This window comes from Nicotiana attenuata, chromosome 1, assembly GCF_001879085.1.
Source record: "Nicotiana attenuata strain UT chromosome 1, NIATTr2, whole genome shotgun sequence".
NCBI lineage: Eukaryota > Viridiplantae > Streptophyta > Magnoliopsida > Solanales > Solanaceae > Nicotiana > Nicotiana attenuata.
Genome location: NC_031989.1, coordinates 88,915,983 through 88,933,214, shown reverse-complemented (window position 1 = coordinate 88,933,214; position 17,232 = coordinate 88,915,983). Strand labels below are relative to the sequence as shown.

Sequence of the window (17,232 nt, the reverse complement as noted above, 5' to 3'; positions counted from 1 at the left end):
TTTCAAGATTAGACGTAGAACTTTTGAATGTTCCAATAAGTTTTATAGCCATTAATATTAGTAAATTAAATAATGCTAACAAAAGCCTAAACCAAAATCAAACCGATACTAATGCTAACAAAAGACATTCAATTCAATACGAACGTGAATGTATTGAAAATCTATTTTTTGTTTTGCAATAATTTAGAAAAAAATGCATAACCTATTGTTATTTTTTCTTTAGCGTTTAGTCATGCAATTAATACTCCCTTATTAGTCTACTTATTTTAACATGACTTATTACTTTTAGAGTATGTTTATTTTATTATGACTTTTTAATTAGCAATTTTTATATTACATAATTTTATTGTCTTTATTATTGAATATTTTAGGATAATGTCATGACACATCTCATATTTTATATTGTTTTCTTGGAAAATACTTTATATAGTTGTATCTCACTAGGATTAAAGATAAATTTTGAGCACAAATTATATGTTTTGTTCTACGAAGATTTTACCGGAAAAAAACCCGAAAAATCCGAGAACCCGAGAAAATCCGAGAAAAATCGATATTGAAAAACCCGAGTTTTATTGATTCCGTTTGATCTTCAGATTTAATAACCCGACACAATTGGTTCGGTTTGAGAATTGCAAAATCCGAACCAACCCGACCTATGTACCCCTACCTTCAACTATGAAGTTGTAATCATTCTACCCAAATGATGCAAAACTCCCAACAGCCAACCATAGCCCCTACCCTACAACCCTTCCCACCCACCTATACGTAAACCAATAATGCCTGTAATATGTCAAGTAAATAAAGACATACTAAAATATCACCACTTTTTTCCCTGTTAACTAATAGGCTGCAATTGATAAATTGTCTGAATTGTGTCAGACTGAGGAATTCTGCAGTACTCGCAAATAAAACTTCAGGATCTCAGGCAAGAAAAGTTCATCAAAGCAACAAAGAATCACCATTTATAATTTAATCCTTGTACCATCCCCACAATGTAAAGAACAAGATGACTCGACCAAAACTGTGACAAAAGTCGTCTCCCTGACGACCCTTGAGCTTAGAACTCATTTGATAAACAAAACTTCTCAACATAATCACCGACACTCCTACCCCCTTGCAGGAGGACTCAAATGCAACATTTCTAATATACACATTCTACAAAAACAGAAGGGTTTTCCGCCTTTGCTCACACACTTTCAACCAAAGTGATAACAGGCTGATGCATGACCTCAAAAAGCCCAAATGAATGATGTTTTATGAGAAAGAATCAAGAATGAAATATGACACACGCGAAGCTACAGCCTAGCAGCTTCATTGCATTGGAGAAAATTGTCATCCTCCATGCCACTACGATGATAAAATGGATTGCAGTGCTATCTGCTGCTGAGGCTGCAAGGAAGACCATGTTGAGGCTAGTGTGGCTGGTGGTAATGTTTGCTGAAGCTGCCTCAACAGATTAATCATCCGACTAGCGGTTTGCTCTGTAGCAAGGTCCTTACCGGCACATAGAACCTACAGAAGAAGCATATTTGCAATTACACAAGGGCGCTTACAACATGAAAATCAGTAAGATGACAGGAAACATAGGACAATCATGTTAGCTGATCATTCAACCCATCTAAAGGTACACAGAGGGGAAAAACCAAAAAGAAGAAGAGAAGAAAAGTGTTCCGCTGGAACCCCAGAATAAAGAGATGAGTAAGTGGTTGTTCCCCATCTCTTCCCTACTTTCCCCTCTCACCACCAAAGAAAACAAAATTAGAGACCTCCTCCCCCACCCCCCAACCCCAGCCCGAAAAAAGGAAACAAAAAAGAATCTAAACATTGCACTGACTGCGAATGTGGATCCAACCACTGGTTCAAAATAGGGAATCTAGTTTAGGACTGCTACCTTTTTTACAAGTACTCAACCTATAACAAGAAGCTTTAGTAACTCACCTCAGCAAAAACCAACACAATTTTTGGAAGGTACTGATTGTCAGGACCCAGAAGTTCTCGGTCTGACCTGCAAGCAGGAAAATAGGTAAAATGTAAAGACTAAAGAAACATTAAAATATCATATGACATGTCGGCAAGTTTGAGTTAAGTAAAGCAGATTGGTGAATGTCGAAACATGTCATGGTGACTCAGTCAGATCAACCACTCATAGATCAAAGAAACATGCAACTGTTATATTGCATGTTTCATGAATGATATTGATGCAGAATACAAAATGGCGCAAAATGGATAGAGAGGATTCATATAACTGAATCCAACTAGCTTGGGAATAAGGCGTACAGAGGCTCTTCCTTAGATGTTTCGTCAAACTTAATGGAAGCCATAATAAACCAAATGATATCACATAGGTTCCAGTTTGACTTCTACAAACCTCCTAAACAAGTTACAATTTGAGATGCTACTTCAAATATTTAGCTCCCGTTGAAAGTAGCTTATTATTTTAGTTATAGCAAAAATAGCTTGTTATTCTCAGATCTGGAACAGCGCAATTTATTTGCACACAGGCATCTAATTATATGAATGATGCTGATGCAGGGTATTTGGAGCAATAAACAACTGCTGAAAGTAATTAGACAACATATGGGTTGACAGACCAAAACAAAAGTTGCCCAAATTCTTCCACCATCTATAAAGGTAAGAAAAAGGCCAAAAGTTAAAGCAGATTCATATAATACCTTTCAACCATTGAACAGAGTTGGTCATGAACAACCTTGGCCTCAATCAGGTCACCTTTTATAGGAAGGCAATTCAACCAAGCAGGAACAACCTGCATAAAGTCATAAAAATGAGAACTTCGACAAAATTATAACAGAGTACCAAGTAGTAGAGGAAAATGAATTCTCTACGTGCAAAGGTTACATAGGTTAGAAAATATTTGACATGTATGCACATGCAAAATCAAGGACAGAATAATCAAAACAAGAACACTTCTACTCAGTAAAGTATAAATTGACTTTTTTGCAGAAGCTAAAGAACAAAGAGATTGAAAGAAAAACAGATGATTGATCTAGACCCCCCCCCCCCCCCGGCCCAGCGAAAAAAGAAGTTGTTCATTGAAAATGTTTTGACAGCCGAGCCGATGATTTTGTCTTGAAAGTAACTACATCTCTGTAGGATTATGAAAATGGTAGGAGTTACAACTTACAAGCACGGGAGTAAATCAGAAAAGTAATAATTATGCTCTTAATATTTGATGCAAGAACTGAAAGTTCATTGCTCCATCTCAAGAATATCGTAGCGATAAATATACCAGCATATCTAACAAAAGAAAAGCTTGGATTTCCGGAATACTATACCTGGGCTGAGTCAATACTGTCACGATGAAATTGACATATCTTCCCCACTGCTGAAACAGCATTATCATATGCCATTACATTCTCAGGTTGAAGAGCATTAGGATGCCTAATAACGACATTGAGCCTTGACAGAGCCTCTGAATTATTAAGGTCATAAATGTAATCAAGATAAGAACACGGTACTCCCATCTCACTTGAATAATCCGAGCAAAAAAGTAAAAGAGGAACAGTTTCAAAAAACAGTCAACTATATCATACCTCCAACAAGAGGTTTGAAAACAGAACCCCCATATTCTGCACATACACCAAGTCCATACACAGCAGCCTGAACAAAACATTATTTGGATTCAGTTAGATATAACAGCATGTGCAACTTGTCTGGAAAATGCTACAGCCAATAAACATTATACAAACCTGCCGGACATCCGGACTTTCGTCATTGCATGCTTCCAAAAGGAAAGGCAGATATGTGTCATAGTACCTATTTTGCACATGAAAAACAGTCAGATCTAACACTTAAGAGTACTAGCAGCTCAATTTTAAGACAAAGCTATAGACGTACTTTAAAGCTGCTTCACGGCACTGCTCTGCAACGTCATCAAAGATACAAATTGCTATCCTCCTTTCTTCAGCTGTTTTATCCTTGCCCTTGATGGATGCAAGTGAGGAAATGACGGAGAAAAAAGCGTTATATAACGAAGATGCAAACAGCATAAAAGACAGAGTTGTATCAAATAACATGAGGTGATCCTTACCCACATAGGCATGATATATGATGAAAGTTCGTCAAAGAAAGGCAAGAAGGCTGCCTTGAATGTCTTGATAAGTGTGCCCAATATTTCACCAACCTAATCAAAAGAGATAATGAGATTCGCCAGAAAGACATATAATAGATTCCAAGGTTTGAGATATGTATCAAGATACACCACTCTAACTCATCTATAAACTTCAATCTTATGTTAAAAGCATACTTGGTCAAAAACTTCTTCTTCTTGCTCATTTTCCTCCCTTAGCAACTCATTTTCCTCGGCATCAAAGTCTTCAGCTTTGGCCCTCTCTGCACGTTCTCGTTTTCGACTTGAACTGGCTGTGATGACCTGCTTTATCTCTTCCACAATGCTTCGGACCTGACCTTCATCCAGGAGTGGTCCAGAGATCTGAAAAAACAGCAAAAGAGGATCTTTAATAAGATTAAACGTCTATGCCCCGCATAGAATTCTGACAGAATCACATACTGAAATATACATTAAGCCTTGTGCAAGTGCAAAGGCCATTTGACAAGTTTCTAGTAATTACTTCTAGAAATCAAGCTCTAGTTCTCCCTCATGTCTTACTCTGTCTCCAATCCACTTTTCTTCAATAGATATCACTAATATTAATTTTACAGGCATATTGTTACTGCTCTGACATATTTTCAGCTACTAAGCTACCACCCCCGCTTCTAGCTTTGACTAAACTAATGTAACAATTTATTTGATAAGTGACTAAGCCTAATGAAACATTCCATGTCATAGCCTAACGGCCAGTAAGCTGCCTAGATTTGTTTTTTGGGGGAGTGGGGGCTGAGGGCAGAGAGGCTCTCTGATTAAAGATCCTCTTTTTCCAGTCAATCTGACATCAAGTTGAAAAAACTGTTACATTTGCCGGTTGCACTGAGTTTTCGATCAAGGTGCTTCTGTAGAATTAGAATGTGAATTAGGTGACTCCATGCACAAAGGGTATTTAACAAGATAACTAATCATGCATGCTGCAGTATTTATTGCATATAAATCAATCTCTAATTTCCAATGTGAGTGCCGTTACTCATTAGCTACATCTAATCAAGGCAAAAGAAAGAACTTAAATGACTCAAAAAGTAAACATAAAAGGCCACATAACAAACCACACAACAACGGATGCTGCAGAGGCTAATTTTCTCATCATACTGTTAACTTAAAAGGAAATAGTCTTAAAAGAAAAAAATAAGCTTATAATGGTTAACATATCATCAAAAGAAACAAAAAATCTTAAAAGATTAACCAACCTGCACACACTCATTAATTGCATCTAACATACTTGCACATATTTCTGTATCAGGCTCCTGCACGAGATTGCAACCGAAATGTCAGAAACTTCCTATCCCAACACAGGTACCATAATCACTTTCTACAGAAGAAAGAACACCATAACAACATCAAATAACTAGAGAGGCCAACCTTATGCAAAGCTTCAATCAAAGCTGGTATAATGTAGTCGGATAATTGCTTGACATAGGATTCATTTCGGCCCTGAGCAATCCCTTTCTCTACAGCCAGTTTAGCAGAACGTAACAGCTCCGGCATTGCTATAAGCCAAAATAAAATAAAATATCAGTCTTCATCCAAAAGAAAATCAATAATTGGAGAGCTACGAAAAACCAAAGAAAGGTAGAGAAAAGGAAGAAACCTCACCTGACACCGCCGCTTTCCTTACTTCCTCATGGAAATAGAATTTGAGAAGTGGAACTAACGTCGGAGCAACCTATTTAATGCATTAATGTCCCTTGTTAAGTGGGATTTTACACAACAGCATGTATAAAGAATATACAAGTGATTATTAATGCCAACCTGATCAATCCATGGGTAGAAACCTTCCTTTAGCTCATCAGCATAGCAGCATAGCATATTACAAGCTGTAGCCTTCTCCTCTAAGACGCTTGTCTTGATGCCTATTCTTTTATCCCCAAGAGTAATGGTCTCCATACTGCAAGATATGAATCTTAACTAAGATCTGACGGAACTCCAAAAGAGAGCCAATATAATTCATAAATCCATAAGAACAAAAAATGAGAACGGGTCATAAACGTTTAGAATATACAGCTAAGTTTGTTGCATATCAGAACTTTTGAATGTAAGAATGAAGTTATTATCCTCTTAATTAAATTGTATCAAGTAGGGATGCAAATGGGCCAGGGCATGGCCGGCAAGCCCTAACCCACTAAAGTTTTAACTCACCCCGCCTGCCCTGTTCAGCATTTTTCAGGAATTTGCCCTTTTCTGCCCTGCCCCATCTATGTGTTCTTTCATTTTTATTTTCTTTATTTCTATGAATTTCTCAATGCTTTTGCAGATTCATATACACGTTTAGTATCCCAAAACTAATCTATAATTAGAGAGTTTCGCAACCTCCTTAAAAACATGAGTCCTTCCATTTAGTTATTTTTTACACTCTTATTATTCAAGTTATATGGATGTAAATGAAAATGCTCTCCCTCTGGACAGAATGCGCATTTCATTTTCTTATGTTTCAGAAGGAAAAACAATATTTACTTTAAATAATTTATCATGATAAATACTATGTCGGGCATTGATCTATTTGAAATGCAACTTAAGAACCCAAAATCAAACAAAATTTATAATTTTTCTTCACCCAGAGAAAACTCTAGTCACAAAGAATGATCATTTCCTTCCGACTCATGAAGTTATGCTGGGCATCTGCAGAATGGCATACGAAAGATGTGGAAACGTACTCCACTAAAACTTGACAACAATTTCCTTAGACTGAAGTCAATACATTGTGATGTATTATTGCTGTTATTTTAAATCAAAGAATAAAATATAGCAATTTATTTGGAATTCTGAAGGTTTCAATTTTTAGTAACTTTTTTACAAGGTTTTCTACTGTTTCCTGCCATTAACAGTTTAACCCAAGTCTGATCAGCATATTTCACCAATTTTATATTTTTTACCAACAGATTTCTACAAAACACAAAACACAAATTGACAAGTAACACCAGCTGAGACGAACCCAATCAGCAAGGAACTTCCAGTTAAAGGTATAAGTGTAAACTTCATTGAGAAAATATTACCTATCATCATCTGATTCATCAAGTTCATTGTCTGAATCTGCAGATGATATTGTCACATCGGGCTTTAGTTGAGCAGACTGTAATAAAGGAGGCATGACTACACTCATGTAAGGAAGGAAATCCTGTCCCAAGCACTTGCAAAGCCTGGCCCATGCCTACAATGAAATCAAGAATGTAGTGATGACGGTGTTCAAATAAGTTCCTGTGTCTTCGGATTCAAGGAATGCACCCAAACCTGCAACATATAACTAGTAGTAGGGTCATCCGTCTCCATTTGCGATCCTTGTAATGACATAAGCACTTCCATAACCTGTAAAGATAATAAAGTTTCATGTAAGGGCATTGATATCTACAATACAACAACAACAACTACGCCTCAGTCCCAAACAAGTTGGGGTCGGCGATATGATCATTCCCGAAATAAAGTAAAAGTGAAAGCAAAAAAAGATAAATATTTTTATAAATATTAATAATAATAATAATAATAATAATAATAATAATAATAATAATAATAATGAAAGTTCTCTACCTAGTATAAATCCTATTCCCAACTAGTAGGTATCACCTATATGGATCTTTATCTTCCATTATGCTCTATCTTTAGCTAAGTTAAACTAAAATCTCACTCATTAAAACTGGGCAAATTGTTCTCTATTGTCATACTGACCTGCTTAGCATCATCTCTGAATTTGTCCTTGCCAACAGCCATCCCAACCAAGCTTATGCACTCCATGGCTTTGGCTCGAAGCATGCGGTTAGATTTATCATTCGCGTTTACCAAGATTGTTTTCAAATATGGCATTACAGCGTCATAGTACTTCTGGAAGTTCTCCTGTTGAATGTAATTTATTAACCATTGCAGTCCAATATGGAAATAAAAATATAATGGTATCAGAAAAACTGTAACAAGTTAATACCTGGGATGAATCAGCCACCGAAGCCAAAGCAGTTAATGCTCCTTCTTGCACCATTTGTTTGCCGTTCTGCATTTCAGACAATAGCAAAGAGCAGAAAGAAACCATGAGCATCATTTGTCAGTACTAAAAAATAAGACACCATTATGCTATCTTGTAGAGTACCTGCAGAAGTACAAGCAGTTTGCTAACAATTCCATCTAAGTAAGGTGTCAAAATTTCTGGTGTGCAATTCTCACTGAAGTTGAGGACAGCTGATGCAGCATGTGCCTGTGAATAAAGCAAAAGAAAACAAAAAGCAAAAACAATAATTAACTGCATTGACAACCAAACCAAGCAATAACATGCATAAGCACCATAACCAACAGTAACGTATATGATAGTTAAGTGCAGACTAGTTCCCAAAAAAAGTGGAAGCAGAAGAACACTTTTGAAGTTACAAAAACTTACCATCACCAATGATTAATCAGGTACTGAAAACATTCGCTACCCCTAATTATTAATCAAGTATAGTCACATATTATTAAAAAAAAAAAAAAGCAATTTATCATGCTTCCCACAAGTGACAACAATCAGCTAAACCTCAATCCAAGTTACGTTGGGTTCAATCTAAGTGTCGGCTCCGCTCTTTTCACACCTGTTTCATTTCATCAATATTAATTTTACCTTAAGGCAAATTAAGGGTTCTCCAAAAACAAGAGGTACGTTTAAAAAATGGGGAATGAAACTTCTGACCTAGTGTAAGTGTACAAATAAAAACAGCTACATCATAATCTCAACTAATTGGTGTATATGTATATATCCTTTATTTGCAGTGTGTTCTTCTTGTTTCTTCAGATGACAGCAATCAATAATTAAAAATCCTAAAGGGATGAAACCAATACTGTAAAAAAGTTAAGCCATCAGCTCTCCTTTATTAAGCATTATCTTCTGCTACTGTTTAAAAGGAGCATTTCGCAAAGGTACAACATCTATAAAGGGTTCCAATAGCACTAGGACACACCTGTACTCGTGGATTTTGGAAATCGTCCATAGCTGATGCCAATGCCGGCAGTACTCTGCTGTGGTATTGCACTTGCAAATCTGGCCCCAAGTCAGTTGACAACTGGCCAATTGCATTAATAGCTGCCCACCTCACTCGAGGATGAGGATCTTGGAAACAGCTCAAAACCATGTTTACCACTTGCTCCAAATTCTTAATCATCACCTATCACAGGTGAACAAAAAGCCACGGAAATAAAATCAACCAGCAAAGCAAATAAGCAAGACTTAGAGCCCGTTTTGATTGGCTTGTTTTAAGTGCTTTTAAGCTAATATAGCTTTTAAGCTATTTTGTAGTGTTTGGATAAAGTAAAAAAGTGCTTTTAAGCACTTGTTTTTAAGCTAAAATGACAAAAACAAGCCAAAAGCCAAAAGTTAGAATTCCTAACGTATGGCTTAAAAGCTATTTTGGCTTAAAAGTCACTTAAAACAAGCCTATCCAAACGGGCTCTTAAATTGACAAACAGACAGAATTCAGACAGATTGCTGAGTAAAGTGTCTTCAACTCATACATAAATATACTTGCATGATTGGCAGCACGGCACTGTTTAAAAACCAATACTAGTCCAAAAAACACCAGCTAGCTAACTCTCGTGAAAATAACCAAAACGACCAATGAGGATCAGTAACCGATTCAGCTGTGCTATAGTAGCAAGTAACTAGCCATCAAAAAGCACCATCTTCACTATGATGTTCAACATAGATGGGTCTACAGTCATCAGAACTCACTCTTAATAACTACTCCCTCTGTCCTACCCTTTCCAGAATGTCCCAAAGTATTTGACACAATACCATTTATAAACAACTTTTACAACTTCAGCAATATATGTAAAAGTACACTACATAAATTAACTTTTACACTATCAAACAAATATTTACTTTAACAGGTTCTTGCTCTATCATTAATATGATATACAAGTTAACTTGACATATTAAAATCTCGCATAAAATGGAACTAAGAGAGTATAAAGCAGGGGCGGCCCTTCCATAAAGCAAGTAAAGCAACCACTTTAGGCCCCATATTTGTGGAGGCCCCATTTTATATTACATTTTAATAGACTATGTATAAGTTTAAAAAAAATTCTGTAAAGTGAAAAAGTTTGATTTCTTTCTTTAACAAATATAGAGAAGAATGATTTGCAACTGCGATGATTTCTACCAAGGAAATTGCACTTGAAATAAATATCGAACCCGAATTTCGTAAGAAACGTATGATATATAGGAAGTAACAATTTGATGTGAATGTTGATAATGAAATCTCAAAATCTTTCGAAGGGTCCTTTAGAGTTGATTGCTTTTATACATAATAGACAAAGCTATTTTTTCACTTCAAAATAGATTTGAACAATTCAAAGCATATGAAAATATTTTTGATTTTCTAGTTGGCACTATAGATCTTGGAAATTTGAAAAAATATTGCCTTAATTAAAGCACAATAATCAATTCGATATTGATGGTTCAAAAATAAATTTCTGAATTAAAAGGATTAAGGAAAATAGTACAATTAGAAGATAACGGTTTAATTGATACATTTAATCAAATAAAAAGATTTAATTTTTTTTCAAATGCTTAAATTTCTTATGGAATAATGTTAATAACTCATGTCACAGTTGCTTCAGCTGAAAGAAGTTTTCAAAATTAAAATTGATAAAATCTTACCTAAGAACAACAATGTCACAAGAAAGGTAAATGAATTAGCTATATTGTTAGTTGAGAAATACTTATTAGGACTTACTGATTATAAGAAAATCATTAATAACTTTGTATCTAAGAAAAGTTAAAAAAAAATAGACTTCAAATAAATAATAAAAAAAAAAGTTAAGGCCCCTTAAAAAGTTCGGCTTTAGGCCACAAAATTCGTCGGGCCGCCCCTGGTATAAAGACATATACAACGACTAAGCCCAAACAGTTGGGTCGGCTATATGAACCCTCACCGACCAAGTTACTCCATATAAACACATCTCAGGCCAACATTATACAATATAAAAATAAAATGTACTAGAAGTTTTTTATAATTTCTAGTGACATATAGACCTAAAGTAAAAGTGCTAACAAAGTACAAAGACAAATGAAATAGAAAATTCATTAGTACCTTTGTGCAACCTTCAGCAATCTGAGCAAGTGCAACGAGTGCAGCATGGTGCTTTTGCCACTCGGGAGCAGCCAAGTAAGGAGGCAACTGCTCCGATGCAACAGGAACAATAGTACTACCGCCCAATGCAATCGCCAAACGGTCCAAACACTCCTGACCAACACTGTAATTACTCGTCTCCCCTGCATCCTCATGCTCAACTTCAGCACTATGCCAGACGGGGTCATCCTCGATATCGAGCAACATCTTCATTAAAATAGCAAACAACCTACTAATAAACTGCGGCAATTTCCTCATCATTCCAGGCGCTCTTTCCCTCGCCTCAGCCAACGTAATCACAAACTCAATCGCCAAATGCCTTGTCCCCTCTTCTAAATTCTCCGCCTCGGCTACTTGCAACATTGCGCCCACCACATCAACAAGTTGTCTCCTCAAAAACCTAGGCTCAGTACCCGCCAATTCAATCAACAACTCCAACGCCTCCTGGGCAGTCGCCTCCTGCCCACTGTTCAACGCCTCGGTCAGCGTCTTCATCATCGCAGGCAACAGATCCTGAAACCTATCCCTATCATTCGAGCTCGATAAACACTGAATAAAATTAATCACAGCACTCAATCCCGCAATCCTCACATCAGGATTGGGCGAATGATTCAGCGTCTGCATAAACACTGAATGTAAATCCTTAATATACGGAACTAACATTTCCCCAACATACTGTGCCAACAACGCCAATATCAAAAACGCGGATTCCTGCAATTTAGGTAAATCAGAAGTAACACACTGAAACATAAACGGCAACAATTCAGGCCACTGATTTTCGGGGAGAATCGAAGAGGCAAGTTCAGAAACAGTATCGCACAGCTTTTTTATAATAGACTTCGATTCCTCCCGCTGGATGCACGTGAGGAGGACAGTTTTAATCCCCGACTGAGTCGACTCGGTGAGTTTGGGCCAAATGAACGAGTCGTCACGCGTGAGGAGCTTCCGTAAGAGGATTGTTGACATGGCGCGGGCTTCCTGGTGCGGGGAAGAGGTGAGGACGTTGGCGAGCTTGAGAGCGAGTGAATTCGGATCATTTTGCTTGATGAGATTGAAAATCGACTCGGCTTGGGACCGTTGCTCGTTGGAAGCGGACATGAGATGAGAGATAAGGGTTTCAAAGGGTGCTGAATCTGGCCCGAGGATTGCAGCCAGTTGAGCTTGCTCCGCAGCCATGGCGAATGAGCGAGAGAGAGAGAGAGAGAGAGGGGTGTGTGTGTGTGTGTGTGTGAGAGTGGATATGGCTATGGAGAAGAAAGGAGGTGGCGGTGAGTTTTGAGTTTTGTGAAATTGGGGTTTTGTTTTCTCTCTCACACACAAGGGATGAGGGAAGTGTGTGTCGCTATGAATATATAGAGAGGCGTGATTCGTGAAACACACACTGGCGCACTCTTTTTGGACTTCGTGGAAATAGAGAGAAAGAGTGGGGATTAGGAGGGTTTTTGGTTTTTAAATTTTTTATTTCATTAAAAAATAAAAGAATAAAAATAGTCCTAAAAGGTTCTCCCTCATTTATTTTTATTTTACAAAAGAAAATAGGAGAAAATACAACTTGTGCTGACAGAGCAGACAGACATGACATGAATCATGATTAGTAGGAACCAGGTTCAAGCCTATCGGGGTATTAAAATGTCTTGGTTGTAATAAAAGGTAGATAAACAGATTTATATTTTGTGGGTTCAAATTTTAGGATAATTTGCTTCGTGATATACGGAATTATAATTTCGGTATAAATTATGAGATTATTTAATTTTATGTTTGGTGTATAATTTTTTATCGAAAGAATTACAAGTAAATACACATGACTTCACATCATAACAAAAAATGGCTCGTGTTTTTAAGTTTTACCCTACCTAGTCCATATTGTAATATTTTGAAAGCATTGGTAAATTCAAAATCTGTGCTCTCATAACCATTGCTTCTAAAAGCTATGGAGTTAAATATGTATTCTCACAACCATTGCTTTCACTCTCTTTCTCACATCTTCTACATATGCTTCAAGGAGCCGAGTATTTTGTGTTTCTCCCCTTGTGTCACCTGGTTGTAATGTAAGAAAATTGAAAAATAGAAATCCACCATTAAAGGACATTCAAAGCTTTGCTTTCGAAAATATGATTTTTTGAATTTGTTAGTTGTTTGGATTGGGTGTTGTTCCAATTGATTGCAAATATCAAAAGGAGTTCATGATTTTAATTTGAAGTGATTTGGAGTAGATTTGAGCAAGATTTGAGTTAAATTTCAGAAAAGACGCAAGGAAGAAGACGAAGTCAGTTTTTTGTATAATTTTGTATAATCTTGTATAATAGTGTATATGAGTGTATAAACACATCTTATACACTATTATACACTTTTATACACCTTTATACAAACGTCTGTAGACGAACTTCTTCCACGATTTTCAGTTGCAATTCTTGTTCAAAACCAGTCAAAATCTCTATTAGATGACTTCAAATTTTATATACAACCTCCTTATACTATTTCTAACAAGTTTAAATAATACCCACTCCAAAATTCTCACGAAATCAAATTTGGAATTTAAACCCACATATTTAAGCTTGTTAAAAATTTAATTTTCACTATCCAAGTGGATTTGGTTTGTTGAACTAATATTGAGTCACAATTACTAATTCGAAAGTTAACTTAAAAGCTTGAGCAATCTTTTTTATTAAATAGTACTTTCGAGAACCTATTGGAGTTGAATTTTGAGTATTAGCCTATTATTTTTGGGCTAGTTGATTGTAAATTGAAATATGGGCTATAGAATTAAAAAGTAGGGAGCCCAGTTGTTCTTATGTGAAATTTTCCCTTTTTTATTTTCTCCACTAGTGAGATTTCACTGGGTCGTTGTTGTTGTTGTTGTATAATTTTTTATTTTGAGATTAATAATTCTGGGATTACTTATACCATAATTGTTTGTATTATTTTTATATATACCACTTATGAGATTCATTTGCCCTCTCTAAATTTTTTAAATAAAGTCAAAGTTAAAATTGAAAATAAAATTTTATCTCGATTTATATAATTTACACAAACACATATTTTAATAGTAATTTTCGGTCCAGTGAACATGAATAAAAATGTATCCTTTAAGTAATTTCGTTATTATTTAATTTTCATTATATAATTTCGGGGTAAGTTATTTCTAGGGGTGTACAAAGGAAACCGACAAACCGCACCAACCCGACAATTCGAGTCAAATCGAGAGAAAAAAACCAACTATGGTTTGGTTTGATTTAGTTTGGTGTTCGAGAAAAAACCCGACCATAATTGGTTTGGTTTGGTTTAACTAAAGAAAGTCAAACCGAAACCAAACCAACCCGACCTTACATGTATATAAATTTTAGATATATTTAATATATAAATATACTTATTGTGATGTAATTTACAAATATTTCTTAAACTTTTTTATAAATTTATCTTTTAAGATATTATTTCAAGGTTGGACTTAGAACTTTTGAATGTTCCAATTATAGGTGTTAAACGGGTGGGCCGGGCCGGGCTGGGTTGCTAATTTTTTGGACCCGTACGGGTTACGGTCCGGGCCGGTTACAGGTTGGGCTTAACGGGTTCGGGTTCATCCGGGTAAAAATTGAACCGTAAGGGTTACGGGTTGAGGGGGCCGGGTCGGGTTTAGTGTATTTTTTAATTTTTTTTTATTTTGTATAACTATTGTAAGTTATATTAATACAAAGTATTAACATAAAGAATACAAGGAAGATGGGAAAAAAATTGCACTTACAAATTGCAAGTGCTACATTTATTTCAAAATTCAAACTTGTAAATTGAAAGGTTTACATTTAACAACAAGTAAATTAACCAAAAATGAGTAAATTCAAAGGCTTTGCATTGCCTTAGTAAGTTCTTCATAATCAATATGAACTGAGTGACCTTATTCTGGAGTGTTAAATTCGGATGGGTTACCATGTGTTAATATATCTCCAAGTTCCTCATCTTCTGGGCTATCAACATTTTCACGTCCTTGATTTCTTCGTTCCGATCTATTCCAATCTCTGAAACATACTAAAACTTCCAAAGCATTGCTTCCCAATGAGTGACGGGTGTCTCCAAGTTGTTGTCTTGCTTGGCTAAATGCACTCTCCGATGCAACAGTAGAAATTGGCACATTCAGCACGTCCCGAGCCATAGCGAAAAGAACAGGAAATTGCTTTCCATTCTCATGCCACCATCCCAACGGTGAAAATTCCTTTGTGCGATGCTCTTTTTGCTTCTGCAAGTAGAATTGAAGTTCATCAATGTTCCTGCTACTGGTTTGAGTGTTAGAAAATATAGAAAAAATATTAAAACTATCAAGGCCTTCTTCATCATCCACAGTAGCAGAAGTGGTACAGTGCATAGTGGGATTAACATTGCCTACAGCACGAGCAGCATCATCAATTACATTTGCATAATAATTATATAATTGTTGTAAATAATCATTTAACTTGTTCATAAAAATATATAAATCTGGGGTTTCAGTTGGTCCAATCTCCATATAAGTATGTAAAGCATTCGTTAATTGGTGACAATCAGACATCTTAATAGAAGGATTTAAAACAGCACCAAATAAGTAAATCGGAGAAATTGGAAAGAAATATTTTTTGAATTTTGCTTGCATTTTTTTCACGACATCCTTATATTGTTCTTTCTTCTTAAATTCAAAGAGTAGAAAAGAAATTTCAGCTATATGTACTAAAGCCATAGTAACAGTAGGGTAATATGCTCCAGAAAACTCAACAGTAGCTGTATAAAATTTATGTAAAAATTTAACAACGTCATTAATGACCTCCCAAGTACTAGTTGTTAACATACGGTTTGGATCAGTACAATGCGCATTAGCAACTTCAGTTATTGGGAATCTATATTTGTAGCAACATTCTAAAAATATATGTGTATAATTCCATCTAGTAACAATTTCGTCTGGCATGAATCTGGGTTTAAGGTTATACTGGACACACTTATTCTTAAATTCCTTTATTCTAGATTGTCTATTATTTCCTTGAATAACACCAACTGCTCTTCTAACATGAGTAATCTCAATTGAAAATAAATCAAGGCCACTTTTAACAATTAAATTATAAACATGACATGCACACGTAACATGAAAAATTTCATCAAGAGGTGGATGCAAATGCAGTTTTAATATTGAAATTGCGGCATCATTGTTAGAAGCATTATCAAAAGACATACACAATACTTTTTGCTTTAGATTATAAAATTCAACTACTTCACAAATAGTACTACTTATAAACGCAGCAGTATGACTATGATCTTCATCATATCTAAAAGCGATAATACGTTTTTGCATACAAGTAGTATCATCTATCCAATGGCATGTAATTGTCAAATAATCATTTTCATTAACAGCATGGCCAATATCAGAAGTTAGAGAAACTCTACAAGGAAGGTGGCTAAACAAATAACGTATGTATGTTTGATATTGTCCATGAAGTCTAAAGATATCAGCTCTACAAGTACTTCTAGGGATACCTTTAAATAAAGGATTGTAAATCCTTTGAATATACATAATAAGATATGATGAAGAAGCAAAAGAAAAAGGTCGACATCCCAAAGCAATCATTTTTGCTAACTCCTCACGATCCTTCATTTTATCATATTTCACTAGACCTCCAGTAGAAGGGTTAATAGTTGTTTGATTTCCATCACCATCAGCGCCCCATTCTATGGGATGCTCAGTTCTCATATGTCTACTAAGCGTCCCAGTCCCCCCTAAATTTCCTCCAGTTAAATGTTTAAAATCACATTTACAAAGTTTGCATTTAACTCTATCAGTACCTTCTATTATTTCAAAAAAATTCCAAACCTTACTTCTTTCTCTACGATTAGTAGTCGGAGCCACAGGTGGTCTACCACTAGTGCCACGGCCACCACCCCTTGTAGCAACTCCAACTCCAACACTACCAGCTCCAGCACTAGTAGGTGTAGCTGGTATCTCATCTTCCATTCCTAATTCATTATCTTCTATTCCAAAATCTTCTTGTAATTGTTCATAATCTATATTATCATTAG

The 17,232-nt window shown here is 35.8% G+C and overlaps 1 protein-coding gene across 1 annotated transcript; it reads right to left on the bottom strand.

Annotated features, from left to right (window-relative positions):
* On the bottom strand, window positions 936–12,561 carry LOC109230165 (importin-5-like). The gene is made up of 20 exons (XM_019395690.1): window positions 11,167–12,561; window positions 9,037–9,240; window positions 8,199–8,303; window positions 8,037–8,102; window positions 7,787–7,951; window positions 7,355–7,429; window positions 7,120–7,274; window positions 5,879–6,014; window positions 5,723–5,792; window positions 5,489–5,616; window positions 5,317–5,373; window positions 4,265–4,450; window positions 4,049–4,141; window positions 3,856–3,941; window positions 3,708–3,774; window positions 3,552–3,618; window positions 3,294–3,430; window positions 2,673–2,764; window positions 1,939–2,005; window positions 936–1,512 (listed from the first exon to the last, which is right to left on the bottom strand). The coding sequence occupies exons 1-20, from the start codon at window positions 12,379–12,381 to the stop codon at window positions 1,348–1,350; spliced, it is 3,336 nt and encodes a 1,111-aa protein (XP_019251235.1). The 5' UTR covers window positions 12,382–12,561; the 3' UTR covers window positions 936–1,347.